Source organism: Hippocampus zosterae, chromosome 9, assembly GCF_025434085.1.
Source record: "Hippocampus zosterae strain Florida chromosome 9, ASM2543408v3, whole genome shotgun sequence".
Classification (NCBI taxonomy): domain Eukaryota; kingdom Metazoa; phylum Chordata; class Actinopteri; order Syngnathiformes; family Syngnathidae; genus Hippocampus; species Hippocampus zosterae.
In genome coordinates this window covers 10993835-11014792 of record NC_067459.1, presented here as the reverse complement: position 1 = coordinate 11014792, position 20958 = coordinate 10993835, and the positions used below count along the sequence as shown (strand labels likewise).

Below are 20958 nucleotides of genomic sequence, written 5' to 3'. Positions count from 1 at the left end.
GCCGGGGACTAGTGAGTGTGAGAGCCACTGTCCAGGATGAAACATCCAAGCTCCATGAATATATCAAGGAGAAGGCTCCAACGGATGACGTACTCAGAGAATGTCTCAGACAATGTCTCAGACAATGGGGTCTCAGAAGATGAGGCGCTGGAAGAGGGACCATCATGGGAGGACAAGCCCCTACATGGGATGTACCACCGGAACATAACTGAAGTGGCTGATCTCAAGAAGTCCTATCAGTGGCTAGAGAGGGCTTGCCTGAAGGACAGCACAGAGGCACTCATCCTGGCTGCTCAGGAGCAGGCCTTGAGCACCAGAGCCATCGAGGCCCAGATATACCACACCAGACAAGACCCAAGGTGTAGGTTGTGCAAAGAGGCAATGAGACCATCCAACACATAACTGCAGGGTGTAAGATGTTGGCAGGGAAAGCCTACATGGAACGCCATAACCAGGTGGCTGGCATAGTCTACCGAAACATCTGTGCGGAGTATGGACTGGAAACCCCAAGGTCAAAATGGGAAACACCTCCGAAGGTGGTGGAGAATGACAGAGCGAAGATCCTGTGGGACTTCCAGATCCAGACTGACAAGATGGTAATGGCGAACCAACCAGATATCGTGCTCATAGATAAAGGGCAGAGGAAAGCCGTTGTAGTGGATGTAGCGGTCCCAAGTGATGGAAACATCAGGAAGAAGGAACATGAGAAACTCGAGAAACACCAAGGGCTCAGAGAGGAGCTGGAGAGAGCCTGCAAGGTAAAGGTGACAGTCGTGCCTGTGGTGGTCGGAGCACTCGGTGCAGTGACCCCCAAACTAGATGAGTGGTTGCAACAGATCCCGGGAACAACATCGGACATCTCAGTCCAGAAATGCGCAGTGCTGGGAACAGCAAGGATACTGCGCAGAACCCTCAAGCTTCCTGGCCTCCGGTAGAGGACCCGAGCTGAATGAGGGACGGACACCACCCGAGGGGTGAGATGAGGATTTTTATATCTATCTATCTATCTATCTATCTATCTATCTATCTATCTATCTATCTATCTATCTATCTATCTATCTATCTATCTATCTATCTATCTATCTATCTATCTATCTATCTATCTATCTATCTATCTATCTATCTATCTATCTATCTATCTATCTATCTATCTATCTATCTATCTAAACAAAACCTCAAAATATTTAGAATTGTTCGATGGTTTAGTCCAGTAGACTACATTACACTTATGTTATTCTTACAATTGAGTGAAAATTAAAAAAAAATGAAAAATGTCATCTTAGAATATGTAGAAGCTTGACTTTTTGTATAGAACACGATGTTCATATCGGATAAAGTAAGAATAAGTCTGACAATTAATTGGGAAACAAATAGTTTGAATCTTTCCAAATAGCTCAAAGTTTTATAGGCTCCTCTTCAAGAAAAGAAAGTATATCACATGCATACTGTGGATAAATATTAAGAATATAATTGACAAACATACCAATGATTTACGTATATTTTTAAGTCCCTTTTTCCCCTCTTTATTGTCCCACTTCAGGCTGTTCTACGTGTCACGCAATATTTTTTTAAATCACATTTTGTTATATGCAATATTAATGTACTCGTCCCCAGTATCTCCACCTGTCGCTTTCACCTCAGCTGACTCCATCTTGTTCTCACGGGACGTCATCTGGTGTAGGAGGCCTCGCCATCCCTCAGTGTCACTGGCAGTTTGGTGCGCCTCCAATCCGCACCAATGGCCCGATGGCGCACCTCATTCATCCTTCATCCTAATCTTGCATCACCTTCCATTAATCTCTTCTGTTATCCAGTAGTCTCAATTTTAGTTAATTATCAATCCAGTGAGTTTGATTTTGTGTCATGATAAAGGGGGGCAACCTGTAAAAAGACCCACGATGGAGATGAACTGGATGATGCTGCATTTTAAGGGGTTGGTTAAACATTGCTGAAGATGGATGATGATAATGCTTTGGGATGAAAAAAAATAACAGTACAACCTTTTAAATCCATTAATCCTGCCGTAATTGATGCCCTGATCGAGACTAAATGACACACCATCAATAAAAGGAGGTAGAATGGCGAGGCAATAGCCACCCGTTTCCAGCCAGCTTCTTCATCATGTGTGTTGTTGTTTGTTGGGTCAAATCATTTGTTTATTTCCATGTAATTTAGTCCCGAGAGTCCTGGCGCCGCAGCATAGATATTTCATCAAGTTCATGCAATTAGAGCAAGGCCATTGGGTTCTGTAGAGTCAGTTGCATATTTTTAAATTCCTCTGCATGGAATGACTCATATAAGTGCCATGCTGATGAGCTCAGAGAAGAGTTGAGATGTTATTATGCATCTTAGCTCTAGACAGGACACCCACTGCTCCACTATGATTGGCTGCTGTAAAGAGGCCGCGGGAATTATAAGCGGAACAGTATATCCAGATGTCTGGTTTATACTGCCCCTACATGGTCAAGGTGGGCACATCGGAAGGAGCAGCAGTTAATTGATTGACAAAAATTGTTTAATTCTTTGTGGTTCGATTTAGATGTGACATGACTAAATGTGGCAGCCCTGTGCACGACTGGTTACCATGCCGACCTCACAGTGCAGAGGTGCCGGGTTCGATTCCAGCTTCGGCCTTCCTGTGTGGAGTGTGCGTGTTCTCCCCGTGCCTGCGTAGGTTTTCTCCGAGTACTCCGGTTTCCTCTCACATTCCAAAACATTCATGGCAGGCTGATTGAACACTCTAAATTGCCCGTAGGTGTGAGTGTGAGCTCGGATGGTTGTTCGTCTCTGTGCGCCTTGCGATTGGCAACCGGCTCAGAGTGTCCCCCGCCTACTGCCTGAAGACAGCTCGGATTGGCTTCAGCATGCCCCGTGACCCTTGTGAGGATAAAGAACATGGATGGATGTACGGATAGATGGATGACTGAATGTTTTTATAAGGTACAATACTACGGGGTGATCTATCAACTCATTAAAACACACTTTACAACCCTTTTTGTTGTCACTTTTCAGAATGCTGGAACAGATTACTGGCATTTCTTTTCATTTCAATGGGACAAGGTGATTAGCGATAAGAATGCTGCCTGGAGCAGCAGCCAATGATTATTGCAATGAGGTGTGCTTCATTGAGATGTCTCAGCTGCTTTCTCAGCTCATAAATACAGCATATTAGGCATTCTAAGATGAAGATTACATTGTGTCAGCCTAAATGTTGTTTCCGGACTGATTGTGTTCGGTGAGTTGCAGGGTTAAAGCTCCGGCAAAATACATGTAAATTAGCATTAGCTTTAAGCCAGTTACGTGATGTTTTACATTCCTCAGGTGTAATTGTCTTTCTTTTATGTTTACGTTTGGCAGTCAACTGGAAGTGGCAATAAACAACTTGAAGCTTCTTTTTTGGAAGATTTGTTAACTCATTGCCGAAGTGCTGTTTGTTGTAAAAGTATGCTGAGTTGAGTTCACTGCCACTGTATAGTGCTCATACTATGTCAAGGCGCCCATGTAATGAGGTTTATTAGATATGTAGGGGCCCCTGGAAATCTAGGGGCCCCAGGCAACCGCCGGTGTTAGCCTAATGGTATGCCTACCTCTAGTCTATCCTGGCAAAACCGCTTCACATCATTCCTTATCTTGCAATGCTTGCAATCTTGATTTTTCTGTTAAGTGGTCATAAACTTTGGCGGTTCGCATTTCTAGGAAGTTATCGCTCTTCGTTTTCATTTCTAGTCCGGTTTTACCACAGCAGGCAGGAAGAAAAGAAGGACAGGGGAGAGAATTGTGCAGAGAGTATGCAGAGAATGCCACAGATGAGATGTTGGCACTCGCACTGTGACTGTGATGGAACAGTGTTCACGAAAATAACCTTGGGCAGTCAGCCACATGACAGGGAAAGACCTGTCAGAGTTGTGAAACTCATTTTTGTCATGGGCCACTTTGGAGTTACGTCTTCCCTCGGAGGGCCGTTACCACATTGAAGCCGAATCATTGTTTAATCATCTCTTCGTATTATTACTTGTGCAAACCAAATTTATGGATTACTAGTTTCTAAATCAGTCAACTATTTGTGTGTTGTTTGTTCAAATATTGTTCAGGTGAATGTAAATGGGATTGCAAAATTATTGCAAAATCTTAACGTTATTTATTACACATGACAATTTGACATTTTGGGACAGCTTCTAGCAAGCAAAGTTGACACACATGATTTGCTTCTGCGGGCCACATAAAATTATGTGGCAGGTCAGATCTGGCTCCCAGGCCTTGAGTTTTACACCTGTGCTTTACCATGTCTAAAGACATGATTCATTTATCACATATAACATGCTTTGGAAACTTCCCAACTCCAACTGTAATATAAGAATGCATAATAATGTAACAGGAATAATGACAAGAAAAACCATAATCCAGTAGCACTAGCAGTAGAGGTAATGATAAATATATCAATAATTATCTCGGCATCATTTCTTGCTCTCTCTCTCTCTCTCTCTCTCTCTCTCTCTCTCTCTCTCTCTCTCTCTCTCTCTCTCTCTCTCTCTCTCTCTCTCTCTCTCTCTCTATATATATATATATATATATACACATTATTTAACGTGGGTAATTGACTGTATCATAGCCATGCTAATAATAATCATAATAATAGTTATCATTATAATAATGTATTAAATAAGTGAAGGAAGATTCATATAAATATTATAAAATACACTAATAACTTTTTATATAGATGCATTTAAAGTATTGTATTACTATTTTTAATATATGATAAATATATTGTTAATAAAAATAAAATGATAATTATATACATAATTTTACATGTCATTTGATAACTACATAGTTTTGTGTCTTGTTATTATTGAATATATAATAAAGTGCAACAATGTTCTGCAAATATGTAATTCATTAATATAATAAAACTGTCATTATTAATTTAAGGTATTTTATTACCATTGATAATGATACAATGATGCTAAAACATTCATTCATCTTCTGTACCGCTTGATCCTCACTAGGGTCGCGGGGGGTGCTGGAGCCCATCCCAGCCGTCTCCGGGCAGTAGGCGGGGGACACCCTGAATCGGTTGCCAGCCAATCGCAGGGCACACATAGACGAACAACCATCCACGCTCACACTCACACCTAGGGACAATTTAGAGTGTTCAATCAGCCTGCCATGCATATTTTTGGAATGTGGGAGGAAACCGGAGCACCCGGAGAAAACCCACCCAGGCCCGGGGAGAACATGCAAACTCCACACAGGCAGGCCGGAGCTGCAATCGAACCCGGTACCACTGCACTGTGAAGCCGACGTGCTAACCACTGGACTACCGGGCCGCCATAAAACATATTATTTTGAAAAATTATTATATATATACTAGTAATAATAACACTTTTAGTAAATACGTTATTATTAGGATTGCAATAAAATGTATATCTGTTTGATTCTAGTTTAGTTTGTATTTGACGCTCACTGTCCACCCCCCAGACTCACCTGGTGTCATTGGAGGCGGAGCTTTCTCACATCCAGGAAGAGAGCCGCCACCAGAGGAAGCGCTTCGCCGAAGTCCTCAATGGGCTGATGAAGGACCTGAGCGAGTTTGGCGCCATCGTGGGCACCCGGGACATCAGACTGGTAAGTGCGGATGCGCGTGTGCAATGGAGGATGAGAGGAAGACACGGGCATTTAAAATTCTCCGAAAGGTTTCCTATTTATAGGCGCGCTTTTCAAATATTCATCAGCCTCATGCACATTAAGCAGTTGGAGCCAAAGTTGCACACATTTAATTATTTAACATACTGTCTTTCCTTTTCCCGGCATATGCACACCATGCCACGATTACACTGTATGCAACAAAGTTTCAAAATCATAATTTGTGAACAGATGGAATGCATAACTATGAGTGGAAACGACACTATTTGTCATTGTATGTACTGTACTCTACTACTGTATACAGTATATATGTATGTGTTTTCCAAAACTATGTCATGGCATGACAACAATTGGGCTTATCATTAAGACTGTTTCTCTCGGAGACCAACCACTGTCAATGAAATGCAGCGATGTGCACTTTTGATTTCCTAGAGCTCTTGATATACCGTCTATACTGTACAGTGCTTTGGGTATTAAAAAGCTGAATAAATTTTCTTTATCTTCAAAACTCTTAAATGTGGCATGGTCACTAAAATCAAAGGCATCTGCTTGGCATGAATGTACTCGTGCATCATATAAGATTTATTATTTCATAACTTGAGCTTTTATTTTGCACGGTCATGATTAGTTCAGTGTTCTGCAAACCTGTGGAGCCCAGGCTTCTGTTTTGCATAAGCAAAAGCTCCTGATAAATCACCAAACAAAAAAACAAACAAAACAAAAACAAGTGTGCGTACTGAAAGAATGAACTTGTCTCATTTTAGGGGCGGAAGAAAATTTGCATGATAAGCAAGCAAAGCTTCAACGTGACCATCAAGTTTCTCGATGTTGAAGCACGGTGTCCTAAAATATGCATGATGAATGAAGTCATCTTTAGCACGCAGTTGTATATTATCGGACATAATCTGGCGACTAAGAGTCACATTGCATTGTTTGTTACGTTATGTGGCCCAGCTGGTATGAATCTAAAGCTGGTGGCGATCTGGCTAGCCGACACGAGCGATGTCAGGCTTATCCTAACTCATGCCTATTTGAGTTTGACATGTTTTTGTGTCCCTGTACCCCAGTGTGTCTTGCTCGGGTTTTCTTTTTGTGTCACCACGACATCCTGTTTCCCCCAGTGTAGAGCAGAATGATATCAGCGACAAACAAAAAAAAAAAGAAAGTAAATAAATGCAATTAAAGAAAAATTTGTGGCTTCATCCTTTGCGCTTGTGCGAGTGGATGAAAAAAAATCTTTGCCTCTTTGCATATTTTATTGGCAAAATGGGAACATTTAGGGGCCCCCTTAAATATATAAAAGTTGTCCTTAAATAACAATTCAATTAAAATGTTTTGCACATAAATGTTAAATAAAAATTATACCGACAGTAAATATACAGAATAAATAAAGTGTACAAACTTTACAAATCTTTGATGCAAATGTATCGTACCCCAAAGGTTAAATGCAAATGAATTGCACTGACACTGTCATTATTTCATGAACCCCAAGTGGGTCCGAGTACCAAATTTTGAGAATCACCGAAATGATGGACCATTCAAAATCAAGGTGGCTTTAGCTTGGATAAAGATCAAAGATCGTACAACTTTGAAACGTATCATTGGCAAAGTCGTCACACACACCAGCTTTAATCTTAAGATTAAGATTAAGAAAACCTTTATTAGTCTCGCAATGGAGAAATTCCAGATTCACAGCAGCAAAGTTATGAAAGGAAGAAGTAGAACAACAAAAAAATAGGAGCTGCTGGAAAGGCAGCCACTCTCGCGGCGCCATTTTGAAGTCAAAAATAACAAAAATAACACAAGACAACACATAGGACAGAGACAGTCGTGCAATCTTTACCACTTTTCCGCATACACTTTGTTGTCTGAAGCAGTTATAGATGAAAGAGGAGAGGATCAAAGTGTCCTTTCACCAGTGGATCAGAGACATCATGCTGAAAATGTGCACACGTCTGCTACAAGCAAAGTTTTGAAAGCAAACACGAAGCTGTAGCGTCCATTGACGAAAAGAGATTAGTTCACTTCTCCTGTCCCACATAATCCGCTTCAAACTCCAAGCCGCGACTCCCAGCTCCAAATCCGCATCGGCACTCCGCGCCAACGCTCCTTTCTTCTCATCGTCGGCTCTTCAAGACCTCCATCCATCCAGCCGCAGACCGTTCAACAGCACCGATCTCTCCGCTGAACAAAGCGGGGCTGTGAAAAACTTCTTCTGCCAACCTTTGTTATGGAGGATTGAAAATGAATTTGAGTTTGAATAAAGTGGGTTGAGAATGGCCATCTGTGTGTTGCTCTGTGGACTGATGCCAAAGTGCTTGCCATTACTTTCAGGCAACAATGATTAAACTCATTAGAAAAGGTGAGAACAAGCCATACATTTTTTTCATCAATTTATTCGCTGTCATGTGAAAATTGATTTTTTTACCCTTCCTCTGCGGTGCAGTTCAACTAACTTTCTCACTCAATCACCTTCACGTGTGTGCACAGTCCACAGAGATCACGGGTGTCATCGAGGAGGAGTTCACGCTTGCCCGCCTGTACATCAGCAAGATCAAGTCAGAGGTGAAGTCCGTGGTGAAGCGCTGCCGGCACCTGGGCAGCCTTCAGGCCGAGTGCCGGCACAAGATGGAGGAGACGGGCAGGGAGCTGTCCTCCTGCAACCTCCTTGTCGCACAGGTGGGATGCAAGTCAATGTCACCACATACAGTAGCGAGCGCACTGCAAAATTGAATGGGTCTCCTCTCACTTGCATTCCTTTTCGTGATATGAAACAACCTGCAAGCATACATGTTTAAAACACAAGAGAAATGCACTCCCTAAAAGGTGTTTGTAATGGCGCAATATTATACAGAAACATTTAAAATAACAGAAAGGGTCACAAAGCACCAACACTATGCTTCTAGCATGTACACAATCATCAACCCATGTTACATAAACAACTGTATTCTGTAGTTAACTTAACACAAATGACTCTCTTTTTCCATTTGGCTCATCAATAGCATTACGGTAATTTCTTAAACCTCATAACCGCAGCGTTACACCTGAGCCTTTTCCTTGTAGGTATGTGGAATAAGTCTCCAAAGAGTGCTGATAGAAGATGTCACTTGCATGCATTCAAGAGCAAGGCATTCTGGGAGGTCTTTTTTTTCTACAGCAGCCATCTTGAGAGGTTCCACTACCATAATTGCCTTCGGAATCCAAACGAAACATTGATCTGTTTTCTTTAAGCGTTCTGAACTGGAATTTTGAATTCATCCTTTTATAACTAAATGATACTTTTAATTACAGTGCTGTATATTTAAATTCGGGATATATATTTATGGCATAAATTCTTTATTATAGTTTCCCATGCAGTTACAGTAGTGCTCGATCGGTTGTGGTTAAATATGTGTCAATCCTGTCGAGGTTATAGTTAGGGGAGCGGGCATGCAAATGGTTGGATCGTCCTGGGCATTGGCAACCCACGCCAAAGCCAGGGAAGTGAACATGCACATGCATCAGTTTTCATATTTAATGGTTGATGCAACTCTCAGCAGAATGGAGGAACATAACAGCCTTGTATGTTCATGTGTCAAGCATAAGTCAGTGCTCCATCAAGCTGATTGTCAGCATGCACGCCATCCGCCTGAAGCAGGGCCAAAATACTATGTAATCCTGCTAAGTGGCTAACACACGGGAAAGGTTGCTGATGAATGACAGTGGAGGCATAACAAATACTTCCGTTGCGACAGGAGCAAGTGTCTCTTTCAGCGAAAAGTCTTTGTGAGAGTCACAGTCAGAAATAGGAGTCTATTTGCAAGTTACAACCTACCATACACTAATAGTGGCCTCTACTCCAGAAATTGCCACGCTTCTATTTATTGCCAGCTACGTTATCCCCTTAAGCATTTGGACACTTCACCTCAGATGAATGCCTCCTTCAAGTACGTTTTTTTTTTTGTACTCTCTTTTTGCAATTGAGTAAATAGCATGATCATTATGGCACTGCACTGTGCATACTCTGTTGGGCTCATTATCGGACTCCGAGGTGACTGTATTTCATGTCGTGTAAAGTTTATTGGACACATTTATTCCTCATTCATGTTCAAAATGACAAACCAATTTGTGCTCACTGAAATGGAAAGCATCCACAATAAAACACCTTATACGGCTGGATTGTCTCCTTATAATGGGTGGTCTAATAAATTTCGTAAGTGCTGTATAGTAAAAAGGTGAGAAAATTTTGGACAGAGCCTTTATTCTTAAATCCGATTGGTCTGTAATGTTTGTTGAAATGATCTTTTTTTCCCTTAAAATTGGTTGACTGAAATGATTTAATACGTTTTTAAAATAATATTGAAATGTATTTTTTTATTGAGTAACTGGGTGATTAGTTTGGTTGATTTACAAAACGTATTATTATTAATTTTGTAATGTTCCTCCTCAAAATTGGTACACTAAGATGTGTTTAAACATTTGTAATAATTTTTAAATTCATTACCTTATTAAGTAACTGGCTTATCGGTTTAGATTTCCAAAACATGTTTGTCATGATTCTTCTTTGTTTTGGTGACAGTCTCCAGCTGCTGAGTGGGCGTTCCCTCATGAGCCACACCTGGCACGAATCATCATTGTCCTTTATCTGCCTTTAAAAGCCGTGCCACGCTACGCCAACAAACTGGCTGTCGTATTATTCTCCTTGCTCATGAGTCTGTCTCCGAGTGTTCGAATTTCCATTTCTTCATGGCCTAGCTGGCAGTCAGAACTGGTATACATGTAACTCTGAACACCAATTGATATAACACAATGGCAGGGTCACTACTTGCTACAGTACTACATTGTATAATGAAAAACAAAAAACGCTCTAACCATTGTTGCTCAGTGATAAAGGGCATGTGTCGACGATTCAACTAGTTGGATAAACCCCCGCTGTATATATTTTTGTACATGTAATCACATGTACAGAAATAAGTGTTTTTTGTCTTGACGAGAAGCCAGAAGAGAAAGCTTTGTCGCTATCTAACGCTATTCCTCTTTTCGGTGGTCTCTGTTACTGACACTTTTATACCAGGATGATGAAAGGTCCTCATGGGGTTTTAAGTACATTCACTTGTGTGTCTACGAATCACAAGTCTTTGTTTATCACTTTATTCTGTAAACACACATTCTGTATTCAGCACTGAGTCAAGTGTTAATTGTCCCGTGCGTACAAGATAAACACTTTTTAACTGTTCTCTGGAGGGCCACTCAAACTCTTTCCGTTTCTTCCCAGCACGAAGCCAAGATTCGCTTGCTGACCGAGTACGCTCAAGACGTGGAACGCGAGAGGAGACAACTGGAGGAAAGCTACGACTCACTGGCGCAGGAGCTGGCCCAGGTCCAAGCTCGAGGTACAGAAATATATTAAAGTTGACAAAGATGGATGTTGAATCCGACAAGCAAATGAAATGTCACGCTTTTTGAAGACGCAGACAGTCACGGAATGAAGAGGCTTAACAATTGTCAAGGAAGGTTCGTTGTTAAATATTGCTGGACTTGATTTTGGGGAATTGTGCAGAACCTATTTGTAATGAGCAGCCAGATCCATTCGTGAGTCACAGTAAAGTGCATTTTTTTTTTTTTGCTCTGTGTAGAGTTAATGTGCAAGATGTTATGGGATCTGTGATCATAATGATAGTTGATAAACTCCCAAAGTTGTGTTTGACTTTGTGACCCATATTTTTCCGAGAGAAAACTCCAAATTAGGTAAACGTGGACATTGGATGTAGCAACATCCATTACAGCAAATTTGACTCCAAATTTGCCTTTATACATGTAACAATGCTCATTTTTGAATGAGTGATTTCCATATTGGTGCCTTAGTAATAAACAAAATCCATCAATGTATTTTCTTTAGCATTTGCAGGTGAGAGGAGACTATTGCAGCTATCTTTGGGTGTTGCTGGGTTCACCCTGGACTCGTCACCAGTGAATCTTAGGGTGCATATAGACAAACAACCATTCAGTCATATTCACATCTTTTGAAAATACAGTTTTCAACCAGACTGCTTATATAAGGAATATATAAAAAGTATGTTACGCTGACCACATCAAAACTAGACATTATTGTACTTATTAAAGCAACATTCTTTGCTTCAATACAGCTCTTACTCACGCTCAATAGACGGCGAATGCCAGACAGAATGCCAGTGAATATAAAAAGTGCCTTTTAAAGCACAAAACTGCAACTCATGAGTCCCTGAAAGGCAAATCTAATTAAACGCGAGGGCATATCAACATTTACTTTACCCGTGCTGTGTTTACACATTCTCCTTTCTTGCTGGCTCTGCTTGATGCCTAAAAAAACCCACAGCACAGCAATCAAACGCAAATTTACACTCTATGGAGAATGAGGGTCTTATCGATATCTGCTGAGTAGAAGAGCTGATTTAAGGTGGGACAAATAAGTGCTGAGAGACAATCCAGTCCAGGCAAACCCCCAGAGAGAATAGTATACCTACATTCACCATTTTAACATTCAACATTTTAGCGAGTGCTGTTGGCAAACAGGCAGAATTAAATGTAGAAGACAACAAAAATCTAAAAAATAAATGGTGACGGGGGAAAAAAGCTGCACAAGTTGACTAGTCTGAGGCAATGCGAGCACTTGTTCCTCAGGGCGTCAACGTTGGATTAATTCAAGAGGACCAACTACCGTATTTTCCCCACTATAAGGTACTTCGGAGTATAAGATGCACCTTCAATGAATGGCCGATTTTAAAACAGTTTTCATTTATTGGGGGGTACCGCATTTGAAGGTGCATTGAATAGAAGCTATAATAGTGACTACGTTTACGTTATGCATCCACTAGATGGAGCTCCGATAAAGGGAATACAATACAATACAAAATGGCTTTATTCATTTAAAGCTTTCACAACCGCTGCAGCTGTAACAAAGTAGAACTTTTACAGAACTTTTAAAATACTATGTCCAAGAAATCACAATATTGATCATATAGACGGTGCATCAGATTATAATGTGCACTGTCGGCTTTTGAGAAAATGGAATGCTTTTAGGTGTGCCTTATAATGCGGGAAATACGGAAAATCAATATGGTATCTACTATGACCTCAAAGGTCAACTAAAACTTCAAATCATCATTTGCGAAATGTTTTAATTCCTAATTGGTTTTTTTAAACTTGTTTATTTTAAGTAGAATTTAGTTGATACGACAGAAATCCTTTAAGTGTAATTGTGCATTGTCGTATCTATCCAAACCAGCCAGCCAGCCACTCACATCCAAGACGACAAACACTGTAACAAAATATCGGATGCATGTACAGTATAACTATAAGAAAAAGTATTCTCTTCAAATTTTGGTGAAACCTATCCTCCGTTAATCGCTGGGAAAAAAAGTTTTGTGCTTAAAGCAACAAAAGCATTGCAATAAACATATTTCTTCTTCAAAATGGAAAACTAAAACGTAACTAATTATAACTTATTAGACCATACGGCATTTTATTCAGAAATGGAGGTCATTCCCAAGGGCTCCCATGCTTTTTCTTGAACTCTGATGTTTGATTCAAAAAGACTCCACAAACTAGGAGGTAGTCTTGTGGGTGTAAATGGTTGTCAGTCAGCTTGCTTTGACCTCTTTTAGCCACAGGACAGAGAGCTCTGATTTATCTTAGTGAGTGTATACGTGTACCTGTGTGTGACACAGAAAAATCCCAGAATGCCTCTCAGGAACGTGCAGATAATGCTACATGCTTCAAAGGGGTGGGGATACACATTCAAAGCCATGTCAACAATCAGAAAATCCAGTCATTCTATTCTGTGTGTGTGTGTGTGTGTGTGTGTGCATGCATGTGTGTCTTATAGAAACCGTGTCACAGTTGGCCAGCGAGCAGAATGGCTCTGTCCAGGGAGGCCGTGACATCCAGGTAACCATGACAACAACAAGACAAAGTAACCTCATGCAACGGCTATTTTTCACGTCGCTATCAGCTAACTGCAGACTGTCAGTGTTTATGTGCATGTACGCTTTGCTTTACGACAACCGCGTGGTCTTTGTTTGGAATTCCATATTTATTCCGTGTGCTGCTCCACTGCTCAAGTAAACTGATTTGCAATTTGTTCAGTATTGTGTGACAGACACCAACCACGTCATAGTAAATGCGAAGCGATTTTTAAAATGTTCGAGACCCCACACATGATGAAGAAGAAATCGTACAAGTACCCCACACAAGTAACAAGTCTCATCCCCCAAACCAGATGTCCATCATAGCAGCAAGAATGACATGTGAGAGACAACATCAGGATAGTGGTAGAAAAACTAGAAATTGCTTCAGCTCACTTTCTGATTGCTTCGTCTTTGCTTTCACAGCACAATCACTCAACTCTGGGTAATCTAGACACATATAGATTTGCTATCGTGACTATTGAACAGGTTTAACTTGTACAATTGTCGATCCTGAATGTATGGCGTAGCAAATCCGGGAGGTAAAGTCCCTCTTAATAAGCTGCAGATCGCGGGTATTCGCTTTGGATAACTTTTTTGTAACATCCGGGAGAGGGAAAATACTGTGCTCCGTGTACTCTGCTTCAGCAAAAAACATTTTCTACTATTATACATTCGTCATCTGTCTTTAATCAGCCTAACCTGCTACAAATCCCTCCCTGTACAACCGCACACATCTTTTGGTCCCTTCAAATTGCATCATTTATTTGTACCATACTTAAGTAATACTTAAGCCCCTTTTACAGAGCCTGTCAAAGCAGATTTTTTCCCCATCTTTTTTCGGTTCTGTGTGAAAGGCACAGACTAATAATCACGATGTGAAGGTGGCAGTTTAAAAAATATGTGTGCGCCACAGACCTAATCTGCATAATGGAAAAGGTACTTTAGTCACAATCATCTTGATTGAAATATTTTTTGGATTCATACAAATTTGTAGCAACAGTTTAGTGAAATCGCTTGTTTTTATGTACTGTTAGTTGGTACAGAGAGAATCGGTTCACCTTGAAAACTCGTCATGGATTTCTTTGTGTACTCAAACAATACCCAACTGCCAATTGGTAAGGGGACTTTATTTTTTTTCACATGGCGGGTCTTCCTCTATCAGAGGGCTCTGGAGCAGCAGATGGAGGCGCACCACGCGGCGCACAACGATCAGCTCGGCCACCTGCGCGACAAGATCAATGAGCAGCAGAGGATCATCAACGACTTAACCCAGTCAGTGCCTCAATCATGACATTCATCGCCTTCTCGTGATATAAATGGAAGAACCAGACGTGCTCATAGAGAGGGAGGAGTCATCTTTAACTGGGAACTCATTTAAGTAATACGTCACAGAGTAAAAGAGTCACAGCAGGAGTTCATTTCTGGCCCCCCACGGGTGTCATTAACCAGTCTCACTCTTGGACCCACATTTTCCCATGGCCATTGAATGACCCACACGTACACGTTTGTTAGTCACGCCATGCTTTTTAAAAAATTACCTTAAAATGTCATAATTTGTTATCACACTTGTCCCAAATTGAGTTTTATTTAATTTAAGTTGATGTTTTATTTTTATTTTCAACAGTAGCCTTTAATTTAATTCAATAAAAATTCATTAACAGGACGTGGGCAATAAATAAATAAATAATCCGTTACTCTCGTACTATTTGCATCCACGAGGAACCTGTGAACATTGTTTCATTTTAAAATATGATGTTAACATATTTAATAAGCTTCTTTGTTTATTCGGCGACCACCTAGTAGTTTACGTGCCGAGCAAGCGTTCACCGTCGAGACTTTGCGGATGTTCACTCATTTTCCTCTAAGCTCTTTTTGCAAAGTAGTATAACAAGTGTATACATATATATTATCGTATGTGTAGTATAAAATGTGCTTGTGTGTGTGCGTGCATCCATTCAGTTGGAACCAGAAGCAAGAACTGGAGCTCGAGCAACTGCTCAGCGACTTTGAGCGTCTCTGCGGACGAGAGCATCAAAAAAGCAGACAGCTGGAGGAGCTGACGTGAGTCGCCGCTTTCCTTTTTTTTGGCCGGCGTTCAAACTCTCGCCCACATGGGAAAGCCCGCGGGCCACCTGCCTCTTTTGTTTCATATCATCCGTCTTGGTCTTATTTCATTTTCCATCTTTCTATTGGGATGACGATAGAAATTAGTCGATCATGTCATTTTTCCCCACCTTTAACGGCTATCATCATTTGCAGAAAACTGCATGTTATGAGACTGTAAGAAAATCTTAATTTGATGGAAAAACGCTTTCATTGTGTAATCTTATGCCACATAGTGGCCACAAGATGATCCATCTATCTATCTCTATGCTATAATCCCCTCTTCCTCAACTGGTGGACCGCGATCCACGACCGGACCACCGACCTCCTCTGTCCGGACCGCCGACTTACTCTCTCCGGACCTCCTCTGTCCGGACCCTCGGCAAATTGTATAAAATAATAAATTATAACGTGATTTTTACGTTATACATTTTCTATTTTTGGACTATAATCTGCGCATTACCGCGATCGCTTGTTAAAATGATCCGTTGTATTATTTGCGTGCACGAACAGATGTATTGCAGAGGAAAGCAGCAGCGCGACTGTGTGTGTATAATGTTTGACGAGCAGGTTGAGCAGGGCATGTCGGCGATAACGATGCGCTGATTGGCTCCTCCTAACTTAAGGTGCGCCCATACATAAGCGTCAGCACATACGATGCGCTGATTGGCTCCTCTGAACTTAAGGTGTGCCCATACATCAGCGTCACGCATTCAAAATGGATGATTGTGTCAGGAAACAGACGCATGCGCGACGCCACAGTGTGCTCACAGCTTCAGCACAGGAGAGCCGCACATCTTCTTCTTCCGTATGAGGGCAGATTTGCGGTGTTAAATGTCCAGACGTTGCAGCCATTGGACAGTATGTTCATTAGGTGCTGTGAGGTTCAAGTTACCATCTGGTGGTCGATGACTGGGACAGTCGTAGAGGAGATGTTCTGCAGTTTGGAGTTCTGGTCCACAGTCGCAGAATGGTGATTCGACGAGACCCCATCGGAACATGTAGTCGTTGAAACGGCCTACCCCGGTTCTTAGGCGGTTGAGTCGTACCCAGACTTTCCGGGGTAGCGTTGAGCCAGGTGGGGGTTCAGTGTTGGGTTGGACCATGAACTGGTTGGGTCTTGCAGTTTTATCCCAACTACTTCTCCACGCTTCCAGGATGTTAAAGTTGGAATGTTGAGGTTCTGCAGCATGATGAGGAAAAGGGTGGCGAAATTTTTGTCTTTGGCGCTTTCCAGGTTGTACCTCGGTGATCAACTGGTTTAGGGCATGGTTTTTGTCCAGCACAGCATGTTGAGCAAGGCAGTGGGTAGCTTTTTCTCTACGTAAGCTGGCTGGGGCAATGCCTGCCAATACTGGTAGGAACTCCGTGGGGGTGGGACGCATACATCCGGTTATTATCTTCATGGTGTCTTTGAGGGCAACATCAATCTTCTTTGAATGGGTACTTCGGCACCACACTGGTGTTGCGTATTCAGCTGTGCTGTAAGTAAGCGCAAGAGCACTTGTACAGAGTGTGTGAGTGCTTGCACCCCAGGATGTGCCAGCTAGGCATCTCAGCAGATTGTTTCGAGCTGTTACTTTGGCACGAAGAGCATCTATGTGCTGTTTATATGTGAGCTGTCGGTCGTGCTTCACTCCTAGGTACGTGGGGGATGAGTTATGTGGGAGTGGAGTCTCATGTCGGACAAAATCCGACTTCAACGGACAGTTAGGACGGCAGAAAAAATCGTTGGCACCGCCCTACCCACTCTTGAGGACTTGCACACTGCAAGAATCAAGACAAGGGCACGGAAAATCCTCCTGGATCCCCCGCACCCTGCCCACCACCTTTTTCAGCCACTCCCCTCAGGCAGACGCTACAGATCCATGCGCACCAAATCCAGTAGACACTTAAACAGCTTCTTCCCTGTAGCCATTAACTCCTTAAACAGTCACTGACATAGTCACTCTTCTTGCACCACAAAATGGTACTACAAAACTACTGGTATACTCTAAAATGGTTCAATGATTTTGTTGTTTACGATGATACTAGTGCAGTGTGTTATACCGGAGACAAATTCCTTGTGTGTTCTACATACTTGGCCAATAAAGATGATTCTGATTCTGATGCAGGTAGACAGTGAGTTGGCGCTTGGATTACATGTTGTTTAGGTGGAAAGGTGTGGTGGTAGTCTTTGCCAAGCTCAATTTAAGTCTCCACGTTCTCAGGTATTCCGCTATCAATGCCATATCACCAGTTAGTAATTCTTCCACCATACGCCAGCTTTTGTGGGAGTAGCATAGTGCGAGATCGTCAGCATATCCATATTGATGAGACTTGGTTTTGGGAATATCGCTGATTTAGATGTTAAAGAGCATAGGCGAGAGGCATGATCCCTGTGGTACTCCATTTCTCAAGCGGCGGGGTCGGCTGCGTTGTCCGTCACTGGTCTTGAGCACAAAGCTTTGGTTTGCCAGAATATTGCTCAGGAAGCGAACCATTTGCTTGTCCGGAATCATCTGGAGAAGCTTCAGTATATAGTAGTATATAATAGCTGATGTGAAATCGAGTTGGCAGTGACAGGGCAGCGTTTGGGTTGAGAGCTGCGTCCTGTGAGGTGATTGAAAGTCTTCTAAGCTACTCTGCTGGAGTGAGTGAAGTCTATGCTTTGGACCGTGTCTTCCCAATGTTTCTTACGGTTCGCGTTGAGGCATTGCACTAAGTCAGTGGAAGTCTTGGTTGCTTCTTCACTGGTTGCGGCAGACAGGAAGTCTTTGTAGTGGCTGTCACACTCCTCGTCCCATGTTGGTATGAGTTGGTGACGGTAACCGCGTGGGATTGTTCTTTTTGCGGCTTTGTATAGGGCTTTACAGAACGACATATAAGACTTATTCAGGTCTGCTGATGTTGGGTCTGGTTGGTGACAGATATTATTATCAGCTAAGCACCTGAATTTAGGTCAGTTGGCTTTTCGAAAGTTCCATCTCTTCACAGCTTTGCTTGGTGTTGGCCTGATTGGATTAGCCGGGAGTATGAGTGATGGTCTATGCTGTGACTTGGGAAACGGACTGAGGGTCAACCGCTCTGGAATGGGTCCATTAATGGTGGCAAAAGCCAAGTCCGGGTTAGTTGTTGTGTTCCATCTTCTGGAGTGGAAGCTGTCCGGTTGTTTTGGATCGTAGAGCAGTTGCAAGCCAGCGGCCGAGGCCCAGCTTTCAAGTGTTTCACCATCTGGATTAGTGGTATCCCCATGTGGTGCTATGGGAATTGAAATCTCCGCTATATATGCAAGGAGAGGAAAAGGCAGGGATGGAATTGCCTTGCAGTTTTGTGCTTGGTGGTTTGTACATATTGACTACGGTGGTGTCTTCAATTTCCGTTGCCATCCATTCCACTTCACCGTTACTTTGTGATGAGTTGATCGGGTTCCAGGTGACAGAGTTCTTCACAAAAGTGGCTATTCCATGTATGCTGCTGTTGGTGCAAGCAGCCACGTTGTAACCAGAGATCTTGAGTTTGGAATGATCCAGTGAGTGGGTTTCTTGCAGGAGGATTGCTGTTGCATTGTGCTTTTCCATAAGGTGTTTTATGATTGCACATTTTGCTTTAGTAAGGCCTTTCACATTTAGCTGCATTATTGTCACTCCGGCCCATGCGACAGATCGATTTGCATGCCCTGATAGGGGCATGTACTCTGGGCCGGTTCTTCTCACAGCTCTCTGGGGCCGAGGGTTTATCCTTTTACCACCCCGGAGGGGGTTGCTGTCTCTGATTGTTGACATTCGCTCTACAGATTTGTAGATTACCAGGGCTCACCACGTGGAGGTTGTCAATGTGAACCCCAGAGCCGCACACAGACAATTAGACAAGACGAATTGCGGGAGGTTTCGATTGTGTGCAGTTTTGCTCCCGTCTACCCGGGGATCTTTGCAGCTGTTTAACAACAGAACACCGCAACATGGTAAATGAACATCACAATGGCGTCCTCAAATAATATTTGCATGCCTCAGAGATTGCATTCACCTTTAGTGGAAGAACAGCACTGTGCTACCTTGTGTCAGTATTTAAAATGGTTCTTAACTCCTCTTCTGATATATTTTTCAGTGATTTCAGAGGTGATGTGAAAAGGGGAATTGTACAAATGAAAATAATATTTTTGCTTTCATGTTTAGTATTTATTTTGGTAAAGTGAGTATTTTGTTTTGCTTTTGATAAATTAAGGGAAAAAGACTACAGTTTAACAAAGTTAAAGTAAAAATGTCTTATTTCCCTAAAAGGGCTATTTCAATTATTAAGCAGGCACAACTTAACAAAATAAAATAGTTCCCCTGCCTGAACACAATACCTCTCATTATTTGCTGTGTACTGGCAAAGTGAATAATTGTTATTTTCATGCACCCCATTATTGGTTGGTTGTGAGGAGTGTTGATTTGTATAAGCTTGGCTTGACCATACTAAATGGGCATATAGCCCTGCTCCCCATGACCACCGTGCATGGGACCGGACCTTGGTCTTATTAAAAAAATAAATAAAATAGTGGACAGACAGCATTTCTAGTGGAGGACCACTGCTGTATCAGTCACCCGTCTATCATCTGTTCATCTGTCACTCCGTCCATCTGTTTGTCCAATAATCAACTGTATCATCCAGCTATTATCCATCCGTCCATCCATCCATCCATGCATCCAGTCTAGTAAAAACAGCTGTTCATTATGATCCAGCACATCCAGTATGGACAGTAAATTTGACACAGCCTTGATTGGACGTGTCTTGTGTATGTAATGAACCGGCTGGTGTTCCAGACACACTGATGCAATCGGTCATCTATACAGTATTAATATTGCATCTATGTGAAGTCTGGGATTTTCCCCATCCGTTTCACAGCTGCCAAATAGGCTATGCACTGACCTTTGCATCAAATTGCATCACCTGGCAGATTTATGCATTTATTTTAATAAATAAATAAATAAAAAGCCCCAGACAAGCTCACACTCGAAGTCAAATGGAAGTTGGCTGTGAATTTTCCCTCTTCCTGGCAACCTTTAGATTTCTCCATGAGAGAGACGAGCAGTCCAAGCAGGACCTCAAGGGCCTGGAAGAGACGGTGGTAGGTCGCTACTCGGATCACTTCCGGTGCCCGTGGACTGACCATATGCTGCCGATTGCACTTCACCCTTGCTCCTGTTGTAGGCCCGCGAGCTGCGCACCCTCCACAATCTGCGCAAGTTTTTTGTCCAAGACCTCACCACTTGCGTTAGAAAGGTAAGCCACACAATTCAGATGTTTTTAATTGTATGGCTCAGAAGCT

General features: G+C 42.2%; 1 protein-coding gene across 1 annotated transcript in view; it reads left to right on the top strand.

Moving 5' to 3' along the window:
- kif5ab (kinesin family member 5A, b) overlaps window positions 1–20958 on the top strand; it is a 113953-nt gene that overhangs the window by 52037 nt on the left and 40958 nt on the right. The window contains exons 15-22 of the mRNA XM_052077271.1: window positions 5476–5622; window positions 8131–8319; window positions 10895–11012; window positions 13484–13545; window positions 14728–14837; window positions 15525–15626; window positions 20697–20757; window positions 20841–20912. Coding sequence (XP_051933231.1) covers window positions 5476–5622; window positions 8131–8319; window positions 10895–11012; window positions 13484–13545; window positions 14728–14837; window positions 15525–15626; window positions 20697–20757; window positions 20841–20912 — 861 coding nt within the window. The remainder of the gene's footprint in view (window positions 1–5475; window positions 5623–8130; window positions 8320–10894; window positions 11013–13483; window positions 13546–14727; window positions 14838–15524; window positions 15627–20696; window positions 20758–20840; window positions 20913–20958) is intronic.